Source organism: Vigna umbellata, chromosome 7 (assembly GCF_029865625.1).
Source record: "Vigna umbellata cultivar VRB3 chromosome 7, Vumbellata_1.0, whole genome shotgun sequence".
NCBI classification, from domain to species: domain Eukaryota; kingdom Viridiplantae; phylum Streptophyta; class Magnoliopsida; order Fabales; family Fabaceae; genus Vigna; species Vigna umbellata.
Window position 1 is genome coordinate 8,315,814 of NC_142171.1, and position 25,376 is coordinate 8,341,189.

A 25,376-nucleotide genomic window follows, 5' to 3' on the forward strand; every position below is an offset into this window, starting at 1 on the left:
TATTCGAAGGTCGGACATCTATATAGTGACGTTAAAGGTCTTTTTGTGATATGCACACGTATTATAATCATTATATATACTGTAGATTAAGCATAGTTTCTCTTTATTGATTTTAAATTTGTAAAAAGATATATAAAAGTATATTACTCTCAAAATTACCCGTATATTAATATCATTATTTATGAATATTAATGAAAGAAATTATTTTTTCTAATCATTTTTGGTATACAAATTTTACTCTTAATAAGAAGAATTAATTTTTATTTATTTATTTAATTATTATAAGAGAAGAGTGGAACACCTGTGCTTCCACTAGTGTAATTTAAATTTAAATTAGAGGTGAATTTTTTTTAATTATTCAATTATTTTTGAAAATATATATGTATATTTTTAAAATAATAAATTAGCAATACATTAGTGGCGCCTTTGATCATCGAGTACCTCACGGAGCGGATCTTAATTCTAAAACACTCACTACATGCTTTTAAAGGATGTGTTTTCATTTTACACTTTTTTTAAGCAAAAATTAATTTATGAGTTCTTTTCATTTCACGATGCTTTCTTCGGTACACTACGCCATGCTACTACATCATTGAAGAAACATCTTTCTTTCATCGTATGGCATTTTGAGTGAAAATGGAAATTTCTCCGATCAATTTCCTCCATGGATTCACTATATTTTGTGTCACCTTGTTGGTTCTATTCATGTAAGCCTTCAATCATTCTCTATTTTCTTCCTAAATGTCATTCTCCTACTTACTTTTGTTATATTCAATCATGCCTTTCAATTATTATTGTCTTTTATGTAATTTTTTTATTAGAATGTGTAGACAAATATTTGTGGGTGAGATTGAATTTTGAATACTTGTTAAGCATTTTAGGTTGACATCAATATGAATGGTGGAAGGTTTGGTCATGGTTGCAACTAACTAGAGAAGGTTGTGGAGGTACCTAAAAAACGATGGTTATATGTAGAGTGCCATTAGTCAGTGAGATGGGTGGCTTACCAAAACCATATAAAATATTAATGAATTTGTTAGCTTAATCAATCTCCACATATTGTATTTGTAATTTTAAATAGATAATGTATTACCTTATTGCCTTCATTAAGAAAAATATTAATAGTTTTTGGTATGGAAAAACTAGAATGAGTCTCTATTTAAAATCTTGGAGTAATTTAATCTTCTATCTTTATAAAACTATATGTGAATTTTAATCATTTTAATTAAATTTTGTTAAATTTATTTAACATTTCAAATGTGTTTCATAACATGAAATAAAACTTAATAAAATTTTGTTAAAATGACTAAATTAAAATAGTTTTAAAAATCAAGGACTAAATTAATTTAATGTTTTGAACCTGAACTAATTTTAACTTTTACAAGTTAAATAATAAAAACATATTTAACTTTTAAAAAAATGTCTTTGTTCTGAGTCTTCAAATTAACAAACATCACCCAACAAATTTACTTGCATCTTGATTGTCTTTCATAGTTTAATGTTTAAGTTAATCTCCTTTGTTGTTACTTTGTGAATTTGTGTATATTTATAGTTACATACTCTAAAAAAACACGTACTTATATGGAATTTAGTTTTTCATATATAGATAAAATCTGTATATAATAACTAATTTACTTACGAATTTAAATGCATAGAATTAGATATAATATTCTTTGTGATTTTAGTATCAAGAAATACATAAATTTAATTTAATCTTATAAAATTAATTTATAAAATAAAGTTTATATCTATTTATATATTATAAATTGAGGTAATCGATGTGAAACTTTTAATAATTTGTTACTAAGAGTTCAACCTTTCTATCCCGCATGACCCAAGAGGGTGAACATGATTGATTACTAGTGTTTCAATATCCTCGTCGCGATGGATGTGGTTGTGGTCAAGAGAGTTCACTGCTTGATTTTAAGCTTCCATTGGTTTATGCTGAATATTGTGAGAATGCTAGTGGGGAAGCACTGCATACAATTCTGTTGCATATTGCCATTTGAACAATTTTCAAAGATAATAAACACATATCATGATAAGGATTTTTTTAGAAGTATTTCATTTATTAGTTAGAAAATTTTTATTCAATACTTACAAGGAAAAACTCAAATACCACGAGGATCCAAAATTTATTTTTATTTTATTTTATTTTTAATTTCCATTAGTACAAAATTTATTGTAATATAAACTTTATTTCCTCTTAATTCCTTAATTAAAGCAAATTAGAATTAATCTATATATATATATATATATATATATATATATATATATATATTATATTTCCAAATTTTTTATTTAAGACAATTGTCATTAAAATGCTTTTTTTTTTCAGATTTAGTTTAGAAATATATTTTATTAGTATATTGGTAAACTCCTTTGCTATTACCATGCAAGAGAAGTTGTGGGGAACTACATGTAAGATGAAAAATTGTTATTGTTATGGATTGATATTTTTATATTAAACTATTGAACGTATTTGTAATTTATGTTATATGCAATGTTTTTTTATCATCATATGTTATTTGCATTGTTGGTTTTACTTGTGTAAAGAAAAAGTTACTTGTATGTTAATGATGAAATCATGTTATTGCTCATTAACGTAGAAAAACATATTGTGGTTTGTGTTTTCAAGTTGAATGTTATGTTGCATTGACTTTGTGTTCATTATAGTTAATGTTTTAGAAATATTTTGTGCTTTTAACCTTTTTTATTACGTGCTTCTGATTACAAGTTTTATATCAGATCATCTTTTGCATTATTGTCTTGGATTTTGAGTCGGGTACTTGGTGCATCCGTTGGATTTTGCGTTAGTGGATTTAACAGTTTAAAAGACGTGGAATTGAAGTTTAAGAAGGTTCTTCTTTACTTTTCTTCACTTTCATAGTTCATATTTTCTAGTTACAAAATTTACAGGACATAGTTATTATCAGCCAATATTGCTTGAAATAATAAAATTCACTCATTATTCATTGAGTTTTACTTATGCAAGTGATAAAAAATAATACAGTATTTTTGTGTATACAACCCATTTTGAAAATCCGAGTTCATATAAATGCATTGTTTGAATTAATGACATGTGCAGGGTGGTGTTGAATCTATATATGTTGGTGAAATTAAACTTAGTTTCCGTCGTTGTTTGGTTGATCATGGTGCGGGTTTTAGTTCTTGGGACCCAAAGTTGCAACTAATAATATGCAACTTAGAAGTTGTTACACGACCTCCAATTAAAAGCACTGAGGTAAAAAAGAAGAAACCTAAAAAATCCAGCGGTGCTTCTTCTGGAAAGGGAAAAGGAAAGGGAAAGTGGAAGACTATAAGCACCATTGCAAAATATTTCTCACTTTCTGTCACAAATATAGCTTTGAAGGTATGCATCTTTCTATTGTTTTATTTTTCTTCTTCGATCAAACATACATTAATTTTAGTATTTCCATGTTATTTGAAAATATTGTTTTGGACATTGTGAATGTGTTTGTGAACATTGCAGACACCTAAATTTAGTGTTGAAATTGGGAAGTTGAATGTGGACATATCTAAAGAGGCTGGAAGCGAGTCAGATTTGGTAGTTAGGGTTCAAATACTACCCATTGTCTTTAACGTTATTGAGCCTCAAGATAGTAATCAATTATCGGATTCTAGTGGTGGAGGAAGCAATACTTCTGTCCAAGCAACTGTTGCTTCTACTGAAAAGACTTCTGCTACTTTTGTCTGTGAAAAATTCTCTGTCTCTTGTACATTTGGCCATGATAGGTACTGATTTCCTTGCATATTTTTTTTTAAATATTAATCATGCACTTCACTCGTTTGAGTTTGAGAAAAGGAAATGAATTTGTATGTAAGATGAAAAGCTTATGGTTGAAGACAATAGGAGTTTTTATATTTGTAGTTGTTCGTGTGTTACATTGTTTTACATATAAAGGTGTCTTATAATTACATTTGATTTTTCCATTGCAATTTATTATATGTCCTGATATATTGAAGTAAAAATTAGCATTGACTTGGATAATCTCTTTCATTTCGTATCATAATTTTGATCTCTTCTTGTTATGGATTTAGGGAAATAGGTATAGCTATAAAGAGTGTAGAGATTTCCATTGGAGATATCAGTGTGAATTCGAATGAGGGGTTGCTTGAGAAAAAAAAGAGTTCATCAGAATCTTCTTCTGACTCTCAGAAAAATATAGGATCGAGCGATGATCCTAATAGCAAAAAGCCACCTTCCAACAAGCAGGAAAAAATTTCAGGCTATATTTCAAAGTTTCCTCAAACGGTAATGCAATTAACCATGCTTTTTGTTTTTTCTTTTTTTCTTCTAATGATCTCATACTGGTGCAAAGTTAGTTAACGTATGAATGAGTGACTTTGTGTTAAAATTATTGAATTAGTTTTTGGAGTGTGTGAGCCAATTTAGTGTAGAATTCTAGGCCCTATTAAGATAACAATAGTTTTCTTTATATTTTTATTTGATGTAATGAAAAGAAAAGTTGTTCAAATGATTATAATATCAAGTGTTTAACTATGTTTTTACATTATTAGGTAAACTTCAATTTGTCAAAGGTGAACGTTAGTTTTACGCATCGTGAACGTAATCTTTATGTTGAAAATAACATCATCGGCATCCAATTCAAAAGCATCAAATCACGACCGTCAAAGGATGGTGGGGAGAGTAGACGTCTTCATTTTCAACTCGAATTTGGTGAAATTCATGTATGGAGTGTGTTTGTTTATTTCATGATACTTGTTTTCCTTCTTATCAACTACTTTTCTTGTTGTTCTGTTTATTACAGCTTTTTAAAGAAGTTGGTTCTTCCATCTTAGAGATATCGAGTGTGAAAATGGCTTCTTTTGTGTATGTCCCTGTACAGGTAACTTATTTTTGTTTTCCACATAGGAAACACTTTTGTGTTTTTGTATTTCGTACGTTTTCCTAATATTGGGAGAGAAATAAAAGGGTAAAATATGTAGTTTATGTGGAGAAATTTTAGTAGAAATCTTATTGTTAAAATCACATATCTTTAATCTATCAACCACATATACTTGCACTTGCTTCATATATTATTGCATTCTTTTTTCCTTAATATAAATAATTACTCTTATTCTTTATGTTATACTATTTGTTTCAAATTATTAATTATCAATCTTTATGGATGAACTAATAATTAATTTATATTGATAATTATTGATTCCTCGCCAATTATATAAGAAAATTCGAACTTTAAATATAGAATAAACATAATAATAAATAAAAATCTATTACTAACAATTTGATTTATTTTTCAATATTTTCAAAGTGATATGTGAAATCTAAAATTAATTTATGATTTTTAATTGATTGAATAATAAATAAAACAATAAATTTAACAAATAATAAATTTTGTTATAGAATAAATTTAAAAGTATGACTTGTAAGATAATATTTATATCACATATATACTATATATTATACTGTGGATTAATTAACCTTATTTATGGTTCTGTAAAACTTTAATGTATGAATTGAACACAATCTAATTAGTATTCCAACATATGAACTTAACTCAATCTACTTAATTAGTGTCCTTTGAGACGTCGTTGACTTGACCTGTGGATTTAACATAGAGATTGCTTTTCTACCAACATTGTCAGAGTTATTTTTTTCTGATGAAAGTCCACGTTATTTTTCAATTCAAATTATTTTGTGTTTTCGTAGCTAGCATTTATTTATAGTGTTATTTGATCGATGTCAAACTTTTTTTTTTTTTTTATTTTCTGTTAACATCAGTTGGAGTTATTTTCAAATGTCAATCAGGGTTGTTTTTAACTTAATATTTTTTTTTGGCTGATGTAGGTTAACATTATTTTTCAACTAATGATGATTAGGGTTTGCTTACCAACATTGACAAAATTACATTTTGATTGATGTTAATAAGATTTTTTTTATTATCGAAGTTAATATTATTATTTTTCATTCGATGCTAATCAAAGTTTATTATTTAAGATTTCTTTTCAAATATTGATTAAGAAAACTTGTGATTAATCACCAATAGCATTGATATTGACAAATGCTAACTTAGAAAAATCTGAATTGATATTAATTGAAAAATTGTTAATCAAGCAATAATTCCAATCAACTATGACTAAATAAGTAAAACAATTTAAATTTAATATATTTTACTTTTACAAAATTATAAATTCTCCATCCAATCACATAATTTTTTCTTTGGAGATATAGAACAAATTTAGCATACCCATAACAACTTAAACTTTTAGGAGAGTTTGTTCATTGATAGACACAATCCTGTATAATATAATTTCTTGAGAAGTTTATATATAAAAAAATGATCTCGCAGTATGAATGAAGAAGGGTTGATATGAACTATTACACTGAGTTATAACTATTTTTCTTGTATTTTATGCGCAAACTTACTTCATCTTTTGGTCTCTTTCCTCTAGTCAGTTATGCTTATTAGAGCTGAAACAGAAATTAAGATTGGACGTTCACAATGCAACATCGTAATGAGCAGAATAAAGCCTTGGTTGCTCCTAAAGCCACCTAGTAAGCAGAAAAAACTGGTCATCCGAGAAGAACCTTCTGTTGCAAAGCCAAAATCTACTGATGACAGTAAGACCATCGTATGGACATGTAATTTGTCAACTTCGGAGTTTACAATAATGCTTTTCAATATGGCTGCTTCTCCACTATATAATGTAAGTATTCTCAAACACACACACACACACATTTATATATATATAACTCTTTATATTTGATGTTGTGCATGTGGTGATTCATGATTAAAAACTTTTCTAGTTACACGTGTCTCATTTGAGTCCTCTAGAAATCAGAAAATAAGTATGATATTTCCAAAATAACACGCATGAAAAAGAAAGTAATACCAAAAGTTTATAATTATGTGTGTGTGTATATATATATATATATATATATTTATATTTATATATTTATATTTATATTTAGCCTGAACAAGCCATATTGTTGTAATGATAGTTTTGGTAACTGATTGAAGCTAAAATATTACTACAAACTTACTGAAATATCTGCGGTTTGAAACTATATTTTGTCCATGCAAGCATATATATATATATATATATATATATATATATATATGAAGCAGGAGAAAGTGCTACACTAGGGTCAAGAAAGGATAAGCTCAAAGATAAAATCATATCAGTTTTCTTATGTTATGAATTTGAGATCACAGAAAAAAAAGTTCAGAAGTTACTTATGTTAAACTGATATCAAAACATCCTCAAAATCAAAAACTAGGTCCAAATATGGAGATCATTTGATCTGCAAGCTTGTGAGTCTAATATTGGAAAGATCATAATTCTGTATTTTTTTTTTCTCTTGAAAGGTTGCATTTAGTTTTTTTTAGCTTTATATTTCTTTTCGAATATACTTCTATAAACAACTACAAAAATGTCGCCTTATTTTCACTTCTTTTCTCCTTTGCAGATTCTTGAAAACAGGAAATGAAGTGAAAACAAGGTGACTTTTTTTTAAACTATTAATGAAAACATGTGAATGAAAACAACAACCTAATGACCATTCAAACTAAAAAGGATAAAAATATATCTCTATCTTTTAAAATGTTTCAAAATATTGATTTCAGTTCCTACCATGTTTAGTACGTTTTCCATCTCTACATTTATCAATATGATAATTCATTTTATATCAATGTGATAAACGTAGGAGCTAAAGAGTATTAATTTTTATAAAAACAAAAATTAACAACGGATTAAAATCATATTGATTAGAATAAACTACTAAGAGAGACAAATTTGAAACCCCTACTTGGATATTAGATTTGAGGTTCAAAGGATCATTGTTGGATATTGATTGAGTGTTGTGTTGGAGGCTCACCAAATGGATGGATTGTTTTGTTTCTTTGACTCTTCAAATTTCTTTTGTCCAAGTCATTACGGCACCTGTTTGATCATTTTGAGTTCTATTGGGGGAAGTTATCTTACATGTAATTCAAATGTTTTTGAGTAAAGACATATTTAACACCAAGCATTCATCTATTGTTTCCAAATCCAGGTTTGCTTAAAATCAACACATGTAACTGCAAACAACACTTCGAAGATGGGAACTGCAGTGCATTCTGAACTTTGTGAATTAAGCCTCAAAATGGCTAATGAAAATCAAGAATGCTTGGAAAAAAGCATTTTTGGTGCTGAATCAAACTCTGCCTCCATTTTTCACATTGCAAAGATTTGTGTGGATTGGGGCAAAAAGGACATCAAATCCTCTGAAAAAGATGCTCCAAAGTGTGTGCTAAGTTTATCAGTTGTTGTGACAAGCCTGGCAATTTATCTAAGTTTTGAGCGTATAGAATCATTCATATCTACTGCAATATCCTTTCAAGTTCTATTTAAAAGCCTTTCTGGTCCAAAGAAAAAATCCACAACTACCCGGTCACATTCATCAAAAAGTTCAGGGAAAGGAACTCAAATGGTGAAATTCAATCTCGAAAAGTGTTCAGTGTATGTATTGGGGGAAACTGGAATAGAAAACGCAGTTGTTCCAGACCCCAAGAGAGTTAATTATGGTTCACAGGGTGGTAGAGTTATAATAAGTGTGTCCGCAGATGGTACCCCTCGTACTGCAACTGTAATATCCACTGTTTCCGATGAGTACCAGAAGCTAAAGTACTGTATTTCTCTTCAAATCATAGATTTGAAGTTGAGTGTGAACAAGGAGAAAAGATCCAAACAGGTAGAACTTGCGAAGGCCAGATGCATCTATCAGGAGTATTACGATGAAACTAGGCCAGTATCAAAGGTGGCATTATTTGACATACGATATATTAAATTTGTACAGCGATTAGGTGGCCTTAAAGAGAATGCTGCATGCTCTCTGTTCAGTGCCACTGAGATTAGTTTGAAGTGGGAGCCTGATGTACATCTGTCTCTGATTGAATTGGTTTTGCAGCTAAAATTAGCATTACACAATTCCAAGCTTCGGGAGCGGGGTAATGAACAAGTTGAAGATGTAGTGTCTGATGTAAAAGATTCTAATAAGAAAAATGAAGTTCCTCTTCCTTCGGGGCATTCTGAAAAGAAGAAAGATTCTGTTTTTGCTGTTGATGTAGAAATGTTGAAGATATCTGGTGTGCTAGGAGATGGAGTTGATGCTATGGTTCAGGTGAAGTCAATTTTCTCTGAGAATGCTCGTATAGGAGTGCTCCTTGAAGGACTCTTGTTTTATTTTAATGGGGCCAGACTCGTCAAGAGTAGCAGGATGCAGGTTTCACGAATTCCTAGTAAATCTGATGCTGCTATATCTGATGCAAAGGGAGCTACGATATGGGATTGGGTGATTCAAGGTCTTGATGTTCACATTTGTATGCCATTCAGATTAGAATTGCGTGCTATTGATGATGCTCTAGAAGACATGTTGCGTGCATTGAAACTTATTGTTGCTGCAAAGACCAACATGATTTTTCCGGTGAAGAAAGACAGTTCTAAAGCTAAAAAGCCTAGTTCAGTGAAATTTGGATGTGTGAAGTTTTTCCTTCGCAAGTTAACTTTTGATATTGAAGAGGAACCGCTTCAGGGATGGCTTGATGAACACTACCCACTGTTGAAGAAGGAGGTTGGCGAATTAGCTGTCAGGTTAAACTTCTTAGATGATTTTATATCCAAGGTTAAGAAAGATCCAAACTCTACTGATGATACCAGTAATTGTACTGAAGAAAAAAAAATTTATATCAATGATATTGAAGTTGATCTAAACGATCCTTCAGTTGTTGAATCGATGCGAGAAGACATTTATAGACGAACATTCCGATCATATTACCAGTCATGCCAAAACATAAAGTTCTATGAGGGATCAGGTGCTTATAAAAATGATGAATTTCAATCTGGTTTCAAGCTCAGTACTTCAAGATCTTTTGTTCTTTCAGCATATGCAACAGACTTAGATGTAACCTTGACAAAAATCGATGGTGGAGAAGATGGGATGATTGAAATTCTGAGGACGCTTGATCCTGTTTGTCGTGAATTAGAGATACCATTTTCCAGACTGTATGGAGCAAACATTCTCTTGAACACTGGTTCTCTTGTGGCTCAAATTCGAGATTACACATTTCCTCTCTTTGCCGGAACTTCTGGCAAATGTGAAGGTCGTCTTGTCATGGCTCAGCAGGTAACACGAAGCAAATATAATATTTTTTTCAACATTGTAGTTTTTATATGCTTACTTATTGTGATCAAGTGTCATCCTTAAGAACCTGCAAAATATGATTAACCTGATAACATTTTCTTGGCCATTTTTTCTTTTATTTATTTCAAGTAGGCAACTAGCTTTCAACCTCAAATGGTTCAAGAGGTCTATGTTGGGGAATGGAGAAAGGTGAGTATGCTTCGATCAGCCACCGGTACTACTCCGCCGATGAAGACATACACAGATTTGACGTTACGTTTCCAGAAAGGTGAAGTGTCATTTGGGGTGGGTTATGAACCAGTTTTTGCTGATATTAGTTATGCTTTCACCGTGGTGCTACGGAGGGCTAATCTGAGTCTTAAGACTCCTGGGCCACTAATTTTGCCACCCAAAAAGGAGAAGAGTTTGCCATGGTGGGATGACATGAGAAACTACATTCATGGAAGAATTACCTTATTATTTTCTGAAACACACTGGAATATTTTGGGAAGTTCAGATCCTTATGAAAAGTTCGATAAACTTGTACTTTTGACTCGTTATATGGAAATTCAACAGTCAGATGGTCGCATTTTTCTTTCTTCCGAAGATTTCAACATTTACTTGACCAGTTTGGAGAGTTTGGCAACCAAAAATGGTGCCAAAATTCCACCAGGTGTTTATGGTCCATTCTTTGAAGTTCCAGTTTTTATACTTGAAGTTATAATGGATTGGGGTTGTGAGTCTGACAAGCCATTGAATCATTATTTGTTTTCACTTCCAATTGAAGGGAAGCCTCGTGAGTTCTTATTTGACCCCTTCAGATCCACTGCTCTTTCGATTAAATTTAGCATGTCATTTAGATCCTTTCCTCCTCCATCAGACAAACAAAGTTCATCATTATCTGTTGCAAAAGATAGTACAGAAGGAGATGCTAATGTTCATCAGCCTCCTCGCACTTCTCAGAATGCTTCACCAACAATAAACCTCGGTTCTCATGATCTATCATGGCTGACAAAATTTGGCACCTTGATGTATCTTCCCCCACATAAACTCCGCTTTTTCTCGCGTTTCCCTCGTTACGGTTGCCCAAGAATTGTCAGATCAGGCAACCTTGCACTTGATAAAGTTATAACTGAGTTTATGATGCGCATAGATGGCACCCCAATTCGTGTAAAGAACGTGCATCTTCATGATGATGATCCAGCCAAAGGACTGACATTCTCTATGACAAAGCTCAAGGTTGAAGTGTGTTTTGGGAGGGGCAAGCAAAAGTTTACTTTTGAATGTTACCGTCCCCTTCTTGATCTTGTTTACCTAGGTGTTGATCTTCACATGCCCAAAGTTTTCCTTAGCAAAGAAGATTGCAGCAGTATTACTAAATTGATTAGCATGAAACAAAAAGGCTCACAAACTGCATCCAAGAAAACTCCCTCGGAAAAAGGTTGCATGACACAGAAGGATCCTGACGATGGATTCTTTTTATCTGGTGATTACTTCACGATAAGAAAGCAGTCCCCAAAGGCTGATCCTGATACTTTGATAGCCTGGCATGAAGCAGGAAAAATACCTTCTGACAATACCTATGTACGACCACAGCGTGGAAATCGAAATGAAACCGACGAGCAAGCGCAATCAGATCCAAGTGATGATGAAGGATACAATGTGGTAATTGCAGACAGTTGTCAGCGTGTGTTTGTCTATGGTCTCAAGCTTCTGTGGAATATTGAGAACAGAAATGCTATTTGTTTCTGGGTTGCTAGTCTTTCCAAAGCTGCCGCACCTGCCAAGCCTTCTCCTTCTCGGCAGTATGTGCAGAGAAAGTTACGTGAGGAGAAGAAAAAACAAGAAGCTGCTGAAACTGATCAAGATGGTGCAGGTGAAACTGCTCAAGATGAAGGAACTGAAGTCCATCCAGATGATGGAGCTGAAGTTCATCAAGATGATGGAACTGAAGTTCATCAAGATAATGATGGCGAAATCAGTAAAGTTGATGAAGCTGAACCTCATCAAGACAATGTGGCTGAAACCAGCCAAGATGAAGGAGCTGGAACCAATCAAGATGAAGATTCTGTGTCCCTTAACACCAATAACATCTTGGATTCTCCCTCTTCTCAGACTGCCAAAAATCCTGAATTACCTTCATCCCCACCGCAAGTGGATAATGTGGACAACGTGCCATCATCTAGTAGTATGTGTCACATGCTTCAGAAAATTTGTATGCAAGCAGTTAAATATAACACAAGAAAAGCAAATACATAGCTAAATACGCCTTGTGTCACAGCAGTGCTATCAGTGCTTAACAGAGATCCTTGACGAATTTTTTGTTAAGCCCCATTTGTTCCTGAGTATTAACAACTTTGTTTACCCTCTTTTATTTCCCTTTTTTGTCTATTTCCCAGCTAAAAATGAGAATGCTGATGAACCAGAGGAGGGGACTCGTCACTTCATGGTTAATATTGTTGAACCACAGTTTAATCTTCACTCAGAGGATGCACATGTAAGTTATAAACCTTTTCATTTTAAATAGAACTTATGGGAAGAGACAGTAAGCATTTTGATAATTGTGCATGCCTTTCAGATGGTAACTTGTACCTTGATTGAAACAATTTCCTTTTGTTCAAATTTATCAACAGATCTTATTTTGAGAAACAGCTGACAGCTTTGGTTTTCTGTTTCCCGTAAGTTTGTTTAGGACAATTAGTTGTTTATCTATGAAGAGAAATACTCATATATTCCATTGGCAATTGTGAGCTAGAATAATAACTCTAATTGTAGATAGTTGTAAGAGATCTCTCCTTGAAAATTGTTCAAAAACGTCTTCATTGCAGTCACCCTTAATCCATCTTATCTTTCTTCATTCTCTTAATGTAGATCACGTCCAATTGCTATATTATGTCTTTTATTTTTCATGTGTTAGTTCTCCTTAGTTTACAAATTTTCAAAACAGTGCCAAGATTATGTGTGTACTCATGCTTTCACAGGGAAGGTTTTTGCTTGCTGCTGTAAGTGGACGAATTTTAGCCCAGTCATATCACTCGGTTCTTCAAGTTGGTTTAGAGATGATTGAGCAAGGACTAAATAAAACTGAGGGACAAAATAGTGAGTACCAGCCTGAAATTGCATGGAAAAGATGGGAGTTATCTGTCATGTTGGAGCATGTGCAGGCCCATGTTGCACCAACAGATGTTGATCTAGGGGCTGGAGTGCAGTGGCTGCCAAAAATTCAAAGAGGGTCACCAAAAGTAATGCGTACAGGTGCTCTTCTTGAGAGAGTTTTCATGCCTTGTGATATGTATTTTCAGTTCACAAGGCACAAAGGAGGCACTCCAGAACTGAAGGTAACTTTTTTGTATCATTGTAAAATTCAAAGATCCTTGCCAGATGATATCTTTTATATGAACTGTTGTGCTGAATGATTTGCAGCAGATTTGGATAATAGAAACAGCCATCTTCATAATGTTTATGTATGTACGTTGAGAACTTTGCATGAATTATATATCTGTTTTCTCATTGTTTATACTGCTAATTTCTTGCATACTCTTTTGGGAATATTGGTTTGGTGCTAAATCCTTTTATATATTTTTGACAATAAGATTTCAAGGGTTTGTTAAAATCGAAGAGGTCATGAAATGTGCTGTTTTCTCTATTATGTGGTACATCTGATTGGAAAGGAATGCTAGGTTTTTTTTTCTTAGGTTGTTCTATTTATTTATCAATTTTATGGAGAGAGAAAATCTTAGAACTTCAGAATATTTATTTAGTCTGACAAGGCTTCTGTCTGTCAAGTCTTCTGTCTCGTGTTTTTTGTCATCATACAAGGCTTATGTTTCTTCATAATCTATTATTCATTTAATGAAAGGAGAACACTTGTACCCATTGAAGAGTTTGAGCACTTAGTAAGCAACTTTTGGGATTCATTTTTCTGTTAGAGTTCTTTTGTGACTGAAGTATTCTCTCATGATAATATATGAAATTTTTCTTCTTCATTGTTACCTTATATCTGTTTCCTTACAATTTATTCTGCATTTACTCTAATTTAATCTCCTCAATAGCTAACATTTTAACATGGTATAAGAGTTTCAATATTCTTTGGGACTGTAAAAGAAAAAATAAGAGAGAAGAGAAGTAGAAAAATTGGTGAGGAAAACCACACAGAAATCTCCAGAGAAAAACCTCAAACAAAAAGGACCTCCGGTAGTTTGTTACCTTTACCTCCCATTTTTTCTAATGAGAAATTTCATACCTGAGTTGCAAAGGTAAGTACTTACTTGAGGGCTCAAAATTTGTGGGATATAATGGAAAACGATAGTATCCAAACTTCATTAACCAAAAACCCTATTGTAGCACAACTCAAAAGTCACAATGAACAAATGAAAAAAGAAGAAAAAACACTTGTCATCATACAAACAACTTTACATGATATTTTCATCAAAGTTGTTACTCTGGAAACTACCAATTCTTGGAGTTTCAAAGTTACATTACGACAAGGATGCAAACTCTAAATTTGAGAAGAAAGCTTGAAGTTATCTGAATGAAGGTTAATGACTCCATCAAAGAGTTCCCTAACAGCTTTTAAAGGTGGTTAGATGTATCAGGTTGAATGGTAAAGAACAAGGTGATAGGATATGTAATATATTAGACAGTTTTTAAATAGTTTATAAAGAATTTTTAGATAGTTTGAAGTGGTTAGGGGTAGTTAGGGGGAGTTTAAACAGCAATTAGGGGAAGATTTAATTAGTAGTTAGTCAGTTTTTGTCTTTTAAGGAGGGGGGTGTTCTAGTTCTGGTGGTGGAGTCTATTTTGTTTCAGAACAGGGCTTGTCCTGTGTAGAAGAGAATTTCTTCCCTTGGAAGTTGTTGGATGTTTTCTTGTATTATGTTTTTCAGAATTAGAGTGTTATTTACATTGTGCAGTAAGATTTGTGTGTTAATTTCTTAAACTGAATTATAAATCTAGTTTCTTGTCTCCAATAAATGTAACAAATTGGTCCGACCCGCCGGATTAAGAACGAAGGAAAGCATGAAATTCAATACTTTGGAGAGGGAGACCAATGAACTGGAAAAGGTGAGGGTATGGTGTCAAGAGATGAGAAAAAGTTTCCAAAAATTGGAAGAAATGATGCACGAATGTAATAGGATTCTGGATGTCCTGATTCAGAAAAAGGACTCTAAAGGAAGGGAGAATCTGTTGACAGAGCAAGAAAGGGAGGGAGAGAGGAACTTCTTCATGACATCAAGAAAGTCAAGAAACCCTCAAATAGAGGAGACAATTCCATCAATTGGGAGAAGAAAAGAGAAAAGGATATCAGTGAAGAGGAAGGTGGAGACCAAGACTGTGATGGGAATGTTGTGACTCTTGCTTCTCAGAATGAAGTTGCAAAAGTTGTTGCTGGTTTTAGTGGAGATAGTGTGGTAGGTCTTGGTGAATATGTCGAAACAGTGAAGGAGAGTGAAGACAGAGGAAAGAAGGTCGAATGTAGTGGGAATATTGTAACCATTAATTATGGGAGTAAAGTAAAAGATGGGGCTGTTTTGAGTGTAGATAGTTCAAAGGTAGTTGGTGTTGGGACAGAAAATGTTTTTGAAGTCCAGAACATCACAAGAACAGCAGAAGTACACCTAACCATCAATAACATGGGAAAAAATGCAATCAAGGGGTTCAAGACCTGGCAACAGAAATCTCATAACCTTTCTTCGGAAGATCTTGCAAAACCTCAACTAAGGATACTTGAAGGGAACAAGGGAAACATGTTATTTGAGAGTTTGGAAGCAGTAACACGGATTGGGAGTGTGGAAATTTTATGTGAGATGATGGCAGTAGTAACAAGGACAGGGAGGGGGGAAAAAGTCATCCAAGAATTCAAGATATTGGTGTCTCTAGTAAACCCAACATAAAAAAACCAGTTAGGGGAGTATTTCTTGACAAAGTGGCAAGCCCTATGCAAGAAGGACAAGAAAGTTGGACGATCTCCCTTTTGTCTTTGGTTACTTATCTGTTAAGGAAATCGATTGCTAGCAAACTCCAGTAATAAACTTGTTGATTTTGGAAGCTGAGTTAGATTGTTTATTAAGCATCTTTTTACAAAAGATTATGTTGTCAAAGTTAGATCTTCAAAGATTCAAGGATTAATCCAACGACTGAAAGGAAGCCTTGAGGCAGTCGCATGGGAAGTTGTCCGCAACGATTAAGGACTAGTTTTTAGATTACAATCTTGAGGACAAGGTTGTTTTGCAGCGATGAGTAATAATAGGATATGTAACATATTAGACAGTTTGTAGACAGTTTTTAGATAGTTTGTAGACAGTTTTTAGATAGTTTGAAGTGGTTAGGGGTAGTTAGGAGGAGTTTAAACAACAGTTAGGGGAAGATTTAATTAGTAATTAGTAAGTTTTTGTCTTTTGAGGAGGGGGGTGTTCTAGTTGTGGTGGTGGACTGTATTTTGTTTCAGAACAGGGCTTGTCCTGTGTAAAAGGGAATTTCTTCCCTGGGAAGCTGTTGGATGTTTTCTTGTATTATGTTTTTCAGAATTAGAGTGTTATTTACATTGTGCCTTGTGATTTGTGTGTTAATTTCTTAAACTGAATTATAAATCTGCAAGAAACGTAACAAAAGGTGATCAACGTGTGGTAGAAAAATCCTAATATGCCTTTCTTAGAGATTTGAATAAAAAACCACCCCTATATAAGAAAACAAGGATTTCTCCAAGATAATTGTTACATAAACTAGTGAATGTTCCACATGCCACTAAGGATCGACAATCTCTCAAAATAAAAGAAAGTATGGAAGATGCAAAACACTAAAATGTTGGGATAAGTTTCCACAAGACAGAAATTTGCATTATTTTTGGGTATGATAGATATTCCAAAGGATATCATTTACATAACCTCATAAGCTATGCAAGTAGAATTGGATTAGACTCAATTATTGAGTATCTATTAGTCTCATACACATATATCTTGGATGATTGTTGTTATTAAAAGATGAGGTTTGCACCACTTATATATTGTGAATTGACACATGTTAGTCTCACACACATAAAGATGAGGTTTGCACAACTTATATATTGTAAATTGACACCTGTTGTTGTTAATAGATGAGGTTTGCACCACTTATATATTGTGAACTGCTAGGAACAAGACAATAAAAGAAAAAGAGAAATAAGCAACATAAGACTTTAACATGGTTCAACACACAATGTGTATGTCTACGTCCACACTCCACTAGGAAGTATGTTTATTTTGGTGTGTCAATCAAGTCTTACATGGGGTTTCTTCTTCATTTCTATATCTCATCTCTATTCCCTAACAATTTATTCTATATTTACTATTATTTAATCTCCTCTGTAGCTGACACTTTAACACAGTTAAGAAGTGAACTTTAAGCCTAATTCAACTTCACAAAACTGACTTGTAGGGTTAGATTTGCATCTACTTATATATTTAAACTAGCCTTATCACTAGTTGATGTGGGAATTCCAACACACCCTCTCACGCCAATGTATATATATCTCATGCATGGAACTATACATTAATGTGTGGTCCGATAGCGGCCCGATAGTGAGTGGAACAATATACCCAACAAACAACAAATACCTCGATAGTGGGTTACACAATAGGCTAAACAAACAATAAATCTTACTAGAATACGCTCTGATACCATGTTAAGAAATGGACTTTAAGTTTAATTTAACTTTACAAAATCGACTTGTAAGATGAGGTTTGCTGACTTATATATTCTCAATTGGCCTTATTGTTAGTCCACGTGGGAATTCCAATACTAACACTTTAACAAACAATAGTTTTGGATTCTCTTTGGTGCTAGGTTCGTGGTTTTTTCACTTCATATTTATGTAGAGTTTGGTTTAGCATGTGCACTGTTATACTTAATTACTGTGTTTCTGCTTCTATTTATTTTTGTTGACATTTTATTCTCCTATCTATTGATATCTCCTTTCTTAATTAAATCACCTTTTATAAATAAAAAATTATACTAACTAGTGATCATCTCTGTATCTGAATTTTCGTTTTCGTAGTAAACGAATATATGTATGGAGTGTTTTTCACCAGTTTGTTGTCTTTTGTCATGTCTATGGTGATCAGTAATCTTTGTCAAATTCATACTTGAATACTGCAGGTGAAACCGCTGAAGGAGCTCACCTTCAATTCTCATAATATAACAGCAACAATGACTTCTCGCCAGTTTCAGGTCATGCTAGATGTGCTGTGCAATCTTCTCCTTGCACGGGTTCCCAAGTATGGATACCCATTCTTGCTTTATACTCCTTACAAATCTACTTTTTTCTGTTTTTACCTACGTCAGATGTTCTTGTATGCTTACACCTCATAGTATCCTATAAGTGTATCAGTGTCTAGTAAATTTGGTCATTCCGTATATAATGACTACACTGGTAGGATCACTGTAATTTCCATTTGGGGATTCAGGTGTTAGATTAATAAGCTGTTATGGATGGATCAAGCTGGGTTTTTTTGTTGGTTTTGCTATCTGGCATGCTCAAATCACATACTCAGCATTCCCTTTATATTTTCAACTTCTGGGTTACTTGTTTTCTGTGGATAATGACCTGAAACGGTGTTTGTTTTGGAAAGTTTCACATCCCTTGATGCCAATTGGTTTTAAGTTCAAATCTATAATGGTACCAAAGCTTATAATAATCATATGTTCTTATAAATTCGTCCATTCCGGCAGGCATGTGGGGCAACTTCAGTTATTAGTTTTTAAGATAAAACATGACAGCTGATGTTCATTGATGTTGCAGTAGTTTTCTAATGAAAATTAGTTAACTCTTAAATTACTTTTCAGGAAGATATGTTTCTCATCCATGTCTATAATCCAGGCAATCAAATTACATGATTCGTACAATGATGCAGTCTATTTTTTGCCTTAAAGAAATTTAAATCCAAGATGTTCTGCTCTATATTAAGAGCCCTTTAAATTAACCAAGTATATATCATGTACAACTTAGGCCTCGAAAAAGTAGCATGACTCTTTTTGCTGAAGATGATGAAGATAAAGAAGAAGAAGCAGATGAGATGGTACCAGATGGTGTTGAAGAGGTGGAACTTGAAAAGATCAACCTTGAAAGGAAAGAGAGGGGTCAAAATTTGATTCGTGATGATATAAGAAAATTGTGTCTTTGGCATGACCTTTCAAGAAATTCACACCCAGAAGAGGAAGCAGACTTGTGGATGATAGACGGTGGAATAGACAAGCTGGTAAGAAATGAATCTTTTCAACAATCCTTAAATCGCAGGGCTAGTTAAAAATCCACAAATTTGCATGTGTAATAAACGTTGTCCAACACTGGCAGGTCCAAGAACTGGAGAAAGAACTTGTAAATGCGAAAAAATTTAGGAAGGAAGCATATGCATCATTAAGAGTGGCTATGCATAAAGCTGCACAACAGAGGTTAATGGAGAAGGAGAAGAACAAAAGTCCTTCATATGCAATGCGCATATCTATGCAAATTAACAAAGTTGTTTGGAGCATGATCCTTGATGGTAAACCCATTGCTGAAGTCGAGATCAATGACATGGTAAGAACTCTTTTGCTCCCTGTGTTTATCCTTCCAAGGCTCATTGAATCCCCTGAAATCCCCTGAAAAATTGTTTCTCATGAAGTATGAACTTTGCCGTCTCAGCGTCTGATAATCTCAGCACTGAGTTTGACTTCAAATATATTAGATAGATTCTAAAAATTTTGTACTTTGAGGCTCAAATTTGCTCCATTGACTTTGTAGAGAATGCATTGATACATCTATTATAGTGCTCTTCGGTCATCACAATATTGAATCTGCAAATTTATCATCCCTGCATGTTATGGAAAAAACTGCAATGATCTTTTCTAATTCAGTAGTTCTTTTTTGTCCTTGATCCTATGAACCTGAGAATATCATGATTCTCTTTCTTTCGATTTGCAATAATATACTAATTCAGTTTCTTTCTTCTAATCTCTTAGATCTACGACTTCGACCGGGATTATAGGGATATCGGCATTTCTCTGTTTACCACAAAATTTGTTGTTTTCAGAAACTGCCTGTCTAATGCCAAATCTGATACAATTCTGTCAGCATGGAATCCCCCTCCCGATTGGGGAAAGTATGTATTTTTTTTTCAGGCCTTTTTCTTCAATTTACTGGTGCTTCCAAGTAGATTTTCTGATATTTTTTGCTTTGCTGTTCCATGAAATGTCTTAATTTCTAGTTAAATTATGATTACTTTTAAGTTCAAGTTCAACTGCATCATTTCAGCCCTATTTAACTGAAAAGGCATACAGAAAGTAAAATTAAAATATTTGCTTGTATTGTTGAAATTAATTATGTAGATGGAATGGGAAGAAAAAAAAGGAGCCTCTTAATAACTTATTTTATCATAAGACTGGTGTTACCTTTTCTATAGCAATAAAGATTAGTGTGTTTTCTATATCTTCTGGGTACCTTGATATTGCATGTTTGCTTGTTTTTTTCTTTTTTCCAGAAAAGTGATGGTTAAACTTGATGCGAGACAGGGAGCTCCAAAGGATGGAAATTCTCCTTTTGAACTTTTCCATGTAAGTGGTTCCATACCTGTTGTTGTACAGTAATACAAACTCAGTTATGATATTACAATGATAACAGATAAACCATTGTGTATGGAGAACTGGGAATCTGTTTGAGTAGAAAATGTGTGCAGTAATACTTGTGTTTTTTGTTTCCTAACATGAGCACATTTTACTCTATAGGTAGAGATTTATCCCCTTAAGATCCATTTGACAGAAACAATGTACAGAATGATGTGGGTCTATTTCTTCCCAGAAGAAAAGAAGGATTCACAACGCCGACAGGTTTATTAATTAATTCAATTGCAATGTTTCCACAACAATGAAGATATTCATGGATATTTTGTGTTCTAAGTCAAAGTCATGATTGCTTATATAGGAGGTTTGGAAGGTTTCAACCACAGCTGGTGCAAGGCGTATGAAAAAAGGTTCAACAGCTGATGGTTCGGCTTCAGGCACTGATCCACCAGCAAGATCTGGCTTCTCTGCAATGCTGTTTCCCACAGTCAATCCACTTGCTTCCCAAGCTGACTCAGCCCAAGTGAGTTTATTCTCTAGTATGGTTCTCCATATTAAGATAAATTCTAGCAACACATTAATCAAAAACACTATCTTCTTGTGAAATCATGTTATATGGAGGATCCAGCATAGGATTTCACCCAATAGTGGAGAAAGTAATGGGAAGAGAGTATCAAGAAATGGTTTGTTACTAGCTAAAATTAGTCTAATAATAAAAGAATCTGGGATGGCTAATGCCATGCTACATTGGTAGAAAAGTTAGGAAAGAATGTAGATTCTCATCATCCTAGTATATAATGTTTTAAGAAGTGAGATGCTTGGTAACATGCTTGCAGGCATCCAAAGCACAAAATGCCAAAGCTAATCCTGCTACTGGTCTAAGCCCCGAGTTGAAAAGGTCATCATCTTCTGATAAACCAAAGGAAGAGGCTGTAGCAGAATCTGCAGCTGATGAAGAAAAGAAGGTAGCTGTGACACCAGAAGAGAAGAAAGCTAGACCACAAAAGATAATGGAATTTCACAACATCAAAATTAGCCAGGTTGGTAGTAGCTTTGGACCATTAGATGAAGTAGTCACTTATTATCAGAAGTCGTCACAACTGTTGAAATAATTCCAATTTCCTATAAATCATGTGATCTTTCTTTCAGGTGGAACTGTGTGTTACATATGAGGGGTCAAGATTTGTTGTGAGTGATATGAAATTATTGATGGATCAATTTCATCGAGTTGAGTTTACCGGGACTTGGAAAAGACTCATCTCACGAGTTAAGAAGCATATCATATGGGGAGTTCTTAAGTCTGTGACTGGAATGCAGGTGAAGAACAACTTACAGTTTCCTGTTCTTCTTTCATTTTAGTGTTACCAAGAATGAATGTATATTCACTATGTTTATCTTTGTTGACAGCTATTCATACCTACCCACCACTTCAAATTTATGACGACATTCTAAAACAAACTTGAGTGAAATTGTTGCTTTTGTGATTCACTTTGAAAGTAATACATTTTGTGTGCAAGAGACAAGAGTCTCCTGTCACATCCAAATACAGCAATGCAATTGCTGTCCAAGAAACGAAAGGCTCCAACTTGGAGTATTCTCTTCCTTCAATACAAGTTACAAATAACTTCAAACTGCCTAATTACACAAGCCACAATTAGATATATACTCCTACTAATTAACTGCCAGTAGTTATTTTCATCACATAACCCTCATCCTACAGATTCTAATACATAACTGTCATACTCAAGGTTTTAATACTGAACATATTTCTAAAGTAGTTATTTCTACACATAACTTGCCTCTAACTCTAAGTTCCTTTTATAGAATTACCTCAATTAAAAAGATCTAACTATATCCAACACTCCCTATCTAGTTGAAGCATGTAAATCATATGCACCAAGGACGCCAGAAAGACTTGTTGAAGATATCTTTAAATTAATCATTGAAGATGAGAAAATCTGTGATATCACCAAATAAATCTTCTCTTTGATAAAGTGGAAATCTTCCTAAATATGCTTAGTCCTCTCATGGAATAGAAGATAAGAAGAAATATGCAAAGCATCCTAACTATCACAAACTAATGTCAATTGTTTGAGCCAAATAAGTGCACAAGGGACTGAAGCCATGGCTTTATACTATATTTCTGCATTGGATCTGTACAAACCTTACTTTCTCAAGAAATTCAGTTACTTTCCAAAATGAATTCAGTATATGGAGGTGAATCTTCTAACTTAAAGAAACTTGCCCAATCTATTGTTAAATATCCGATGACTCGAGTATGAATGGTGTCTTACTTAGTAGAGGAGACTTAGAAACTGACTAACTACACTACCTGCAAAGAATATATATAGTCTGGTGACAGTGAGATATTCCAACCCGAATTATCTAGCTCTTGGCATTGAGTTAAGCCTAAATTTCAATTCTAAGTTAAAAGGTTTCTGAGAGCTTGAGTGCTCAGTAAGACCTTCTTCAAGAGTGCTTTTGTTGCTGAAGCTGAACCCTCTAAATCAGAAGTTCCTTGTGAGAAATAGAGAATCATGGAAATTTTCCTAATGGGCATGAGTGAGTATACCACTTGGTAAGTTTTTAATTTATAGGCATGAAGATCACAATAAATGACTAGTTATTCACAAGAACAAACAATTTCTTAGGACAAACTGAACTATTAATTCTGTTTGATACTAAATCTGATACAATTTATCACTACCAAACTTCAATTTCACAACAATTTACCTCAGATTTATTCAGTTTAGCCTATATGTTGCAATGCCGTGCGCAATTTCAGTATCAAGGAGCAATATGTGGCTTTTTCCATACCCTTTACACTGAAGTTGGTGAGAATGTTCAACTGATTCTGCTTAATTCATTTAAATGTCTTGTTATGGATCATGCAGATTAAGAAATTTAAAGACAAAGGTCAGGTTCAGCTCCCTAGTTCCAGTGGTCCAGAAGTGGATGTTGCTTCTATTGACAGTGAAGGAAAATCTGATAAGCTTCCACCATCTTTTCCTAAGCGTCCTACTGATGGAGCAGGTGATGGATTTGTAACATCCATTAAAGGAATATTTAGCCATCAAAAACGCAAGGCAAAGGCATTTGTGCAAAAGACAAAGAAAAATGAAGGAGAGAATGAAATTCAAGGGGATCTGAATGAAAATGATACAGAGATCTCTCCTTTTGCTAGGCAGCTCACGATCACACAAGCCAAAAAGCTTATTAAGAAGCACACCATGAAGTTGCAGGCTAAAGGACAAAAGGGTTTGTTCTTGAGTCACTTGCATTTCATTGTTTTATCTTGCTTGTTATAGATTGCAATTGATCAATTCTTTTCTTTTTTACTTAGTAGTTGAAGGTCTGAAAGTCACTCTTTTACAGGTTCTCCCTTACAACAAATAGTAGAAGAAGCATTACCATCATCTCCACAAGAAGAGACCATTTCATTTGACAGTGATTCTTCGAGTGAATCTTCATCCGATGATGAAAGTTTACCAGAACAGATTATGTAAAGGAATAATTCTTAGTTTTTATGTTGATCATGAACTACGTTATTCCTTATTCTTAAATAACTAAATCAGCAGATAAACAGCTAACAGAAATGGAAACATAGAACTTTGAACTTCAAATTTAGATAACATGTGATTGATGTCGATGTCTATTCAGTGTATTATTCCCTGGCAACCTCAGCCATTGTTGTTAAAGAGCCTTGAATTTTCTTCTCTTCTTTGTCAACTTAGTTCTGGTAAATTTGCAATGTTCAGCTCTTAATATTTCAGAAAATAAAAACTTAAAAGGTGACATGATTCCACACAGATATTTTATTATTTTTCATCCCAAATTTCGTGAGAAAATATCTTGTTTCACTTCTATCACGATTTTTTCTTTAAAAATATTAACAAAATTAAAAAAGAAATGAATTTATCCAGTTATTTACCTTTGACTTCTGAATAATGTGTAGCCACTAAAATACATATTTCAAAATTGTGATGAATGTAGTTTGCTTTGCATAGATTTTATCATACAAATCAGTTAAAAATGTGAAGGCTATAGTTATGTCGTTAAAAGAAAAAATCAGTAATAAGAAACTCTGACAGATAATCGGATAATAATTTAATTTTAAAAGTATTTATTTACGTGCACAATTTTGCGAAAATATGTTTAGTTTCTAAAAGAAATATTCTCTCATTTAAAAAATATGTGGAGTGGAGTGTGATCATTGTCAGAAGAAAACTCCTCTTGATTGTAGAAATAAAATCACATGTGACGTTTTCACAACTAAGGAACTAAAGAAAAATATTTTTCAAGAAATTAAAAACAAACTTTATTTTGTTTGCAAGGATTAAACTACATATAATAAATATATAAGAGGTATTAACTTACTTCAAGAATATCTACATAAGAGTTTTATTTATCTTAATCTTTTTTTAATTTAGTAGTTATAGAAAGTAATTTACCATTGGTTAAAAAAAAGGTTTATTTGTAAGTTAGCCCTTATATTTAAAAAAAAATCCACAATTTTGGGTCACCGAAATTTTAGTCCCTTAATTTTAAATTATATGTAAATTTATTTATTTATTATTTAGAAAACTGTTTGCTTTGACTAATTAAATGAGTTTGGCTTTCATAAGTGGGAAATTAAAATTATAAGGAAAGTGTAAGA

The 25,376-nt window shown here is 33.1% G+C and overlaps 1 protein-coding gene across 1 annotated transcript; it reads left to right on the forward strand.

Moving 5' to 3' along the window:
• The first annotated feature begins 636 nt into the window (after nt 1-636).
• On the forward strand, nt 637-24,429 carry LOC124820171 (protein SABRE-like). The gene is made up of 23 exons (XM_088094722.1): nt 637-707; nt 2,749-2,860; nt 3,089-3,373; nt 3,494-3,756; nt 4,063-4,276; nt 4,543-4,713; nt 4,794-4,871; nt 6,439-6,693; nt 8,042-10,150; nt 10,301-12,332; nt 12,547-12,644; nt 13,129-13,485; nt 18,281-18,399; nt 19,131-19,380; nt 19,476-19,700; nt 20,123-20,262; nt 20,641-20,713; nt 20,885-20,986; nt 21,081-21,242; nt 21,556-21,759; nt 21,869-22,036; nt 23,614-23,977; nt 24,095-24,429. The coding sequence occupies exons 1-23, from the start codon at nt 637-639 to the stop codon at nt 24,223-24,225; spliced, it is 7,983 nt and encodes a 2,660-aa protein (XP_087950848.1). The 3' UTR covers nt 24,226-24,429.
• Nucleotides 24,430-25,376: the final 947 nt, after the last annotated feature.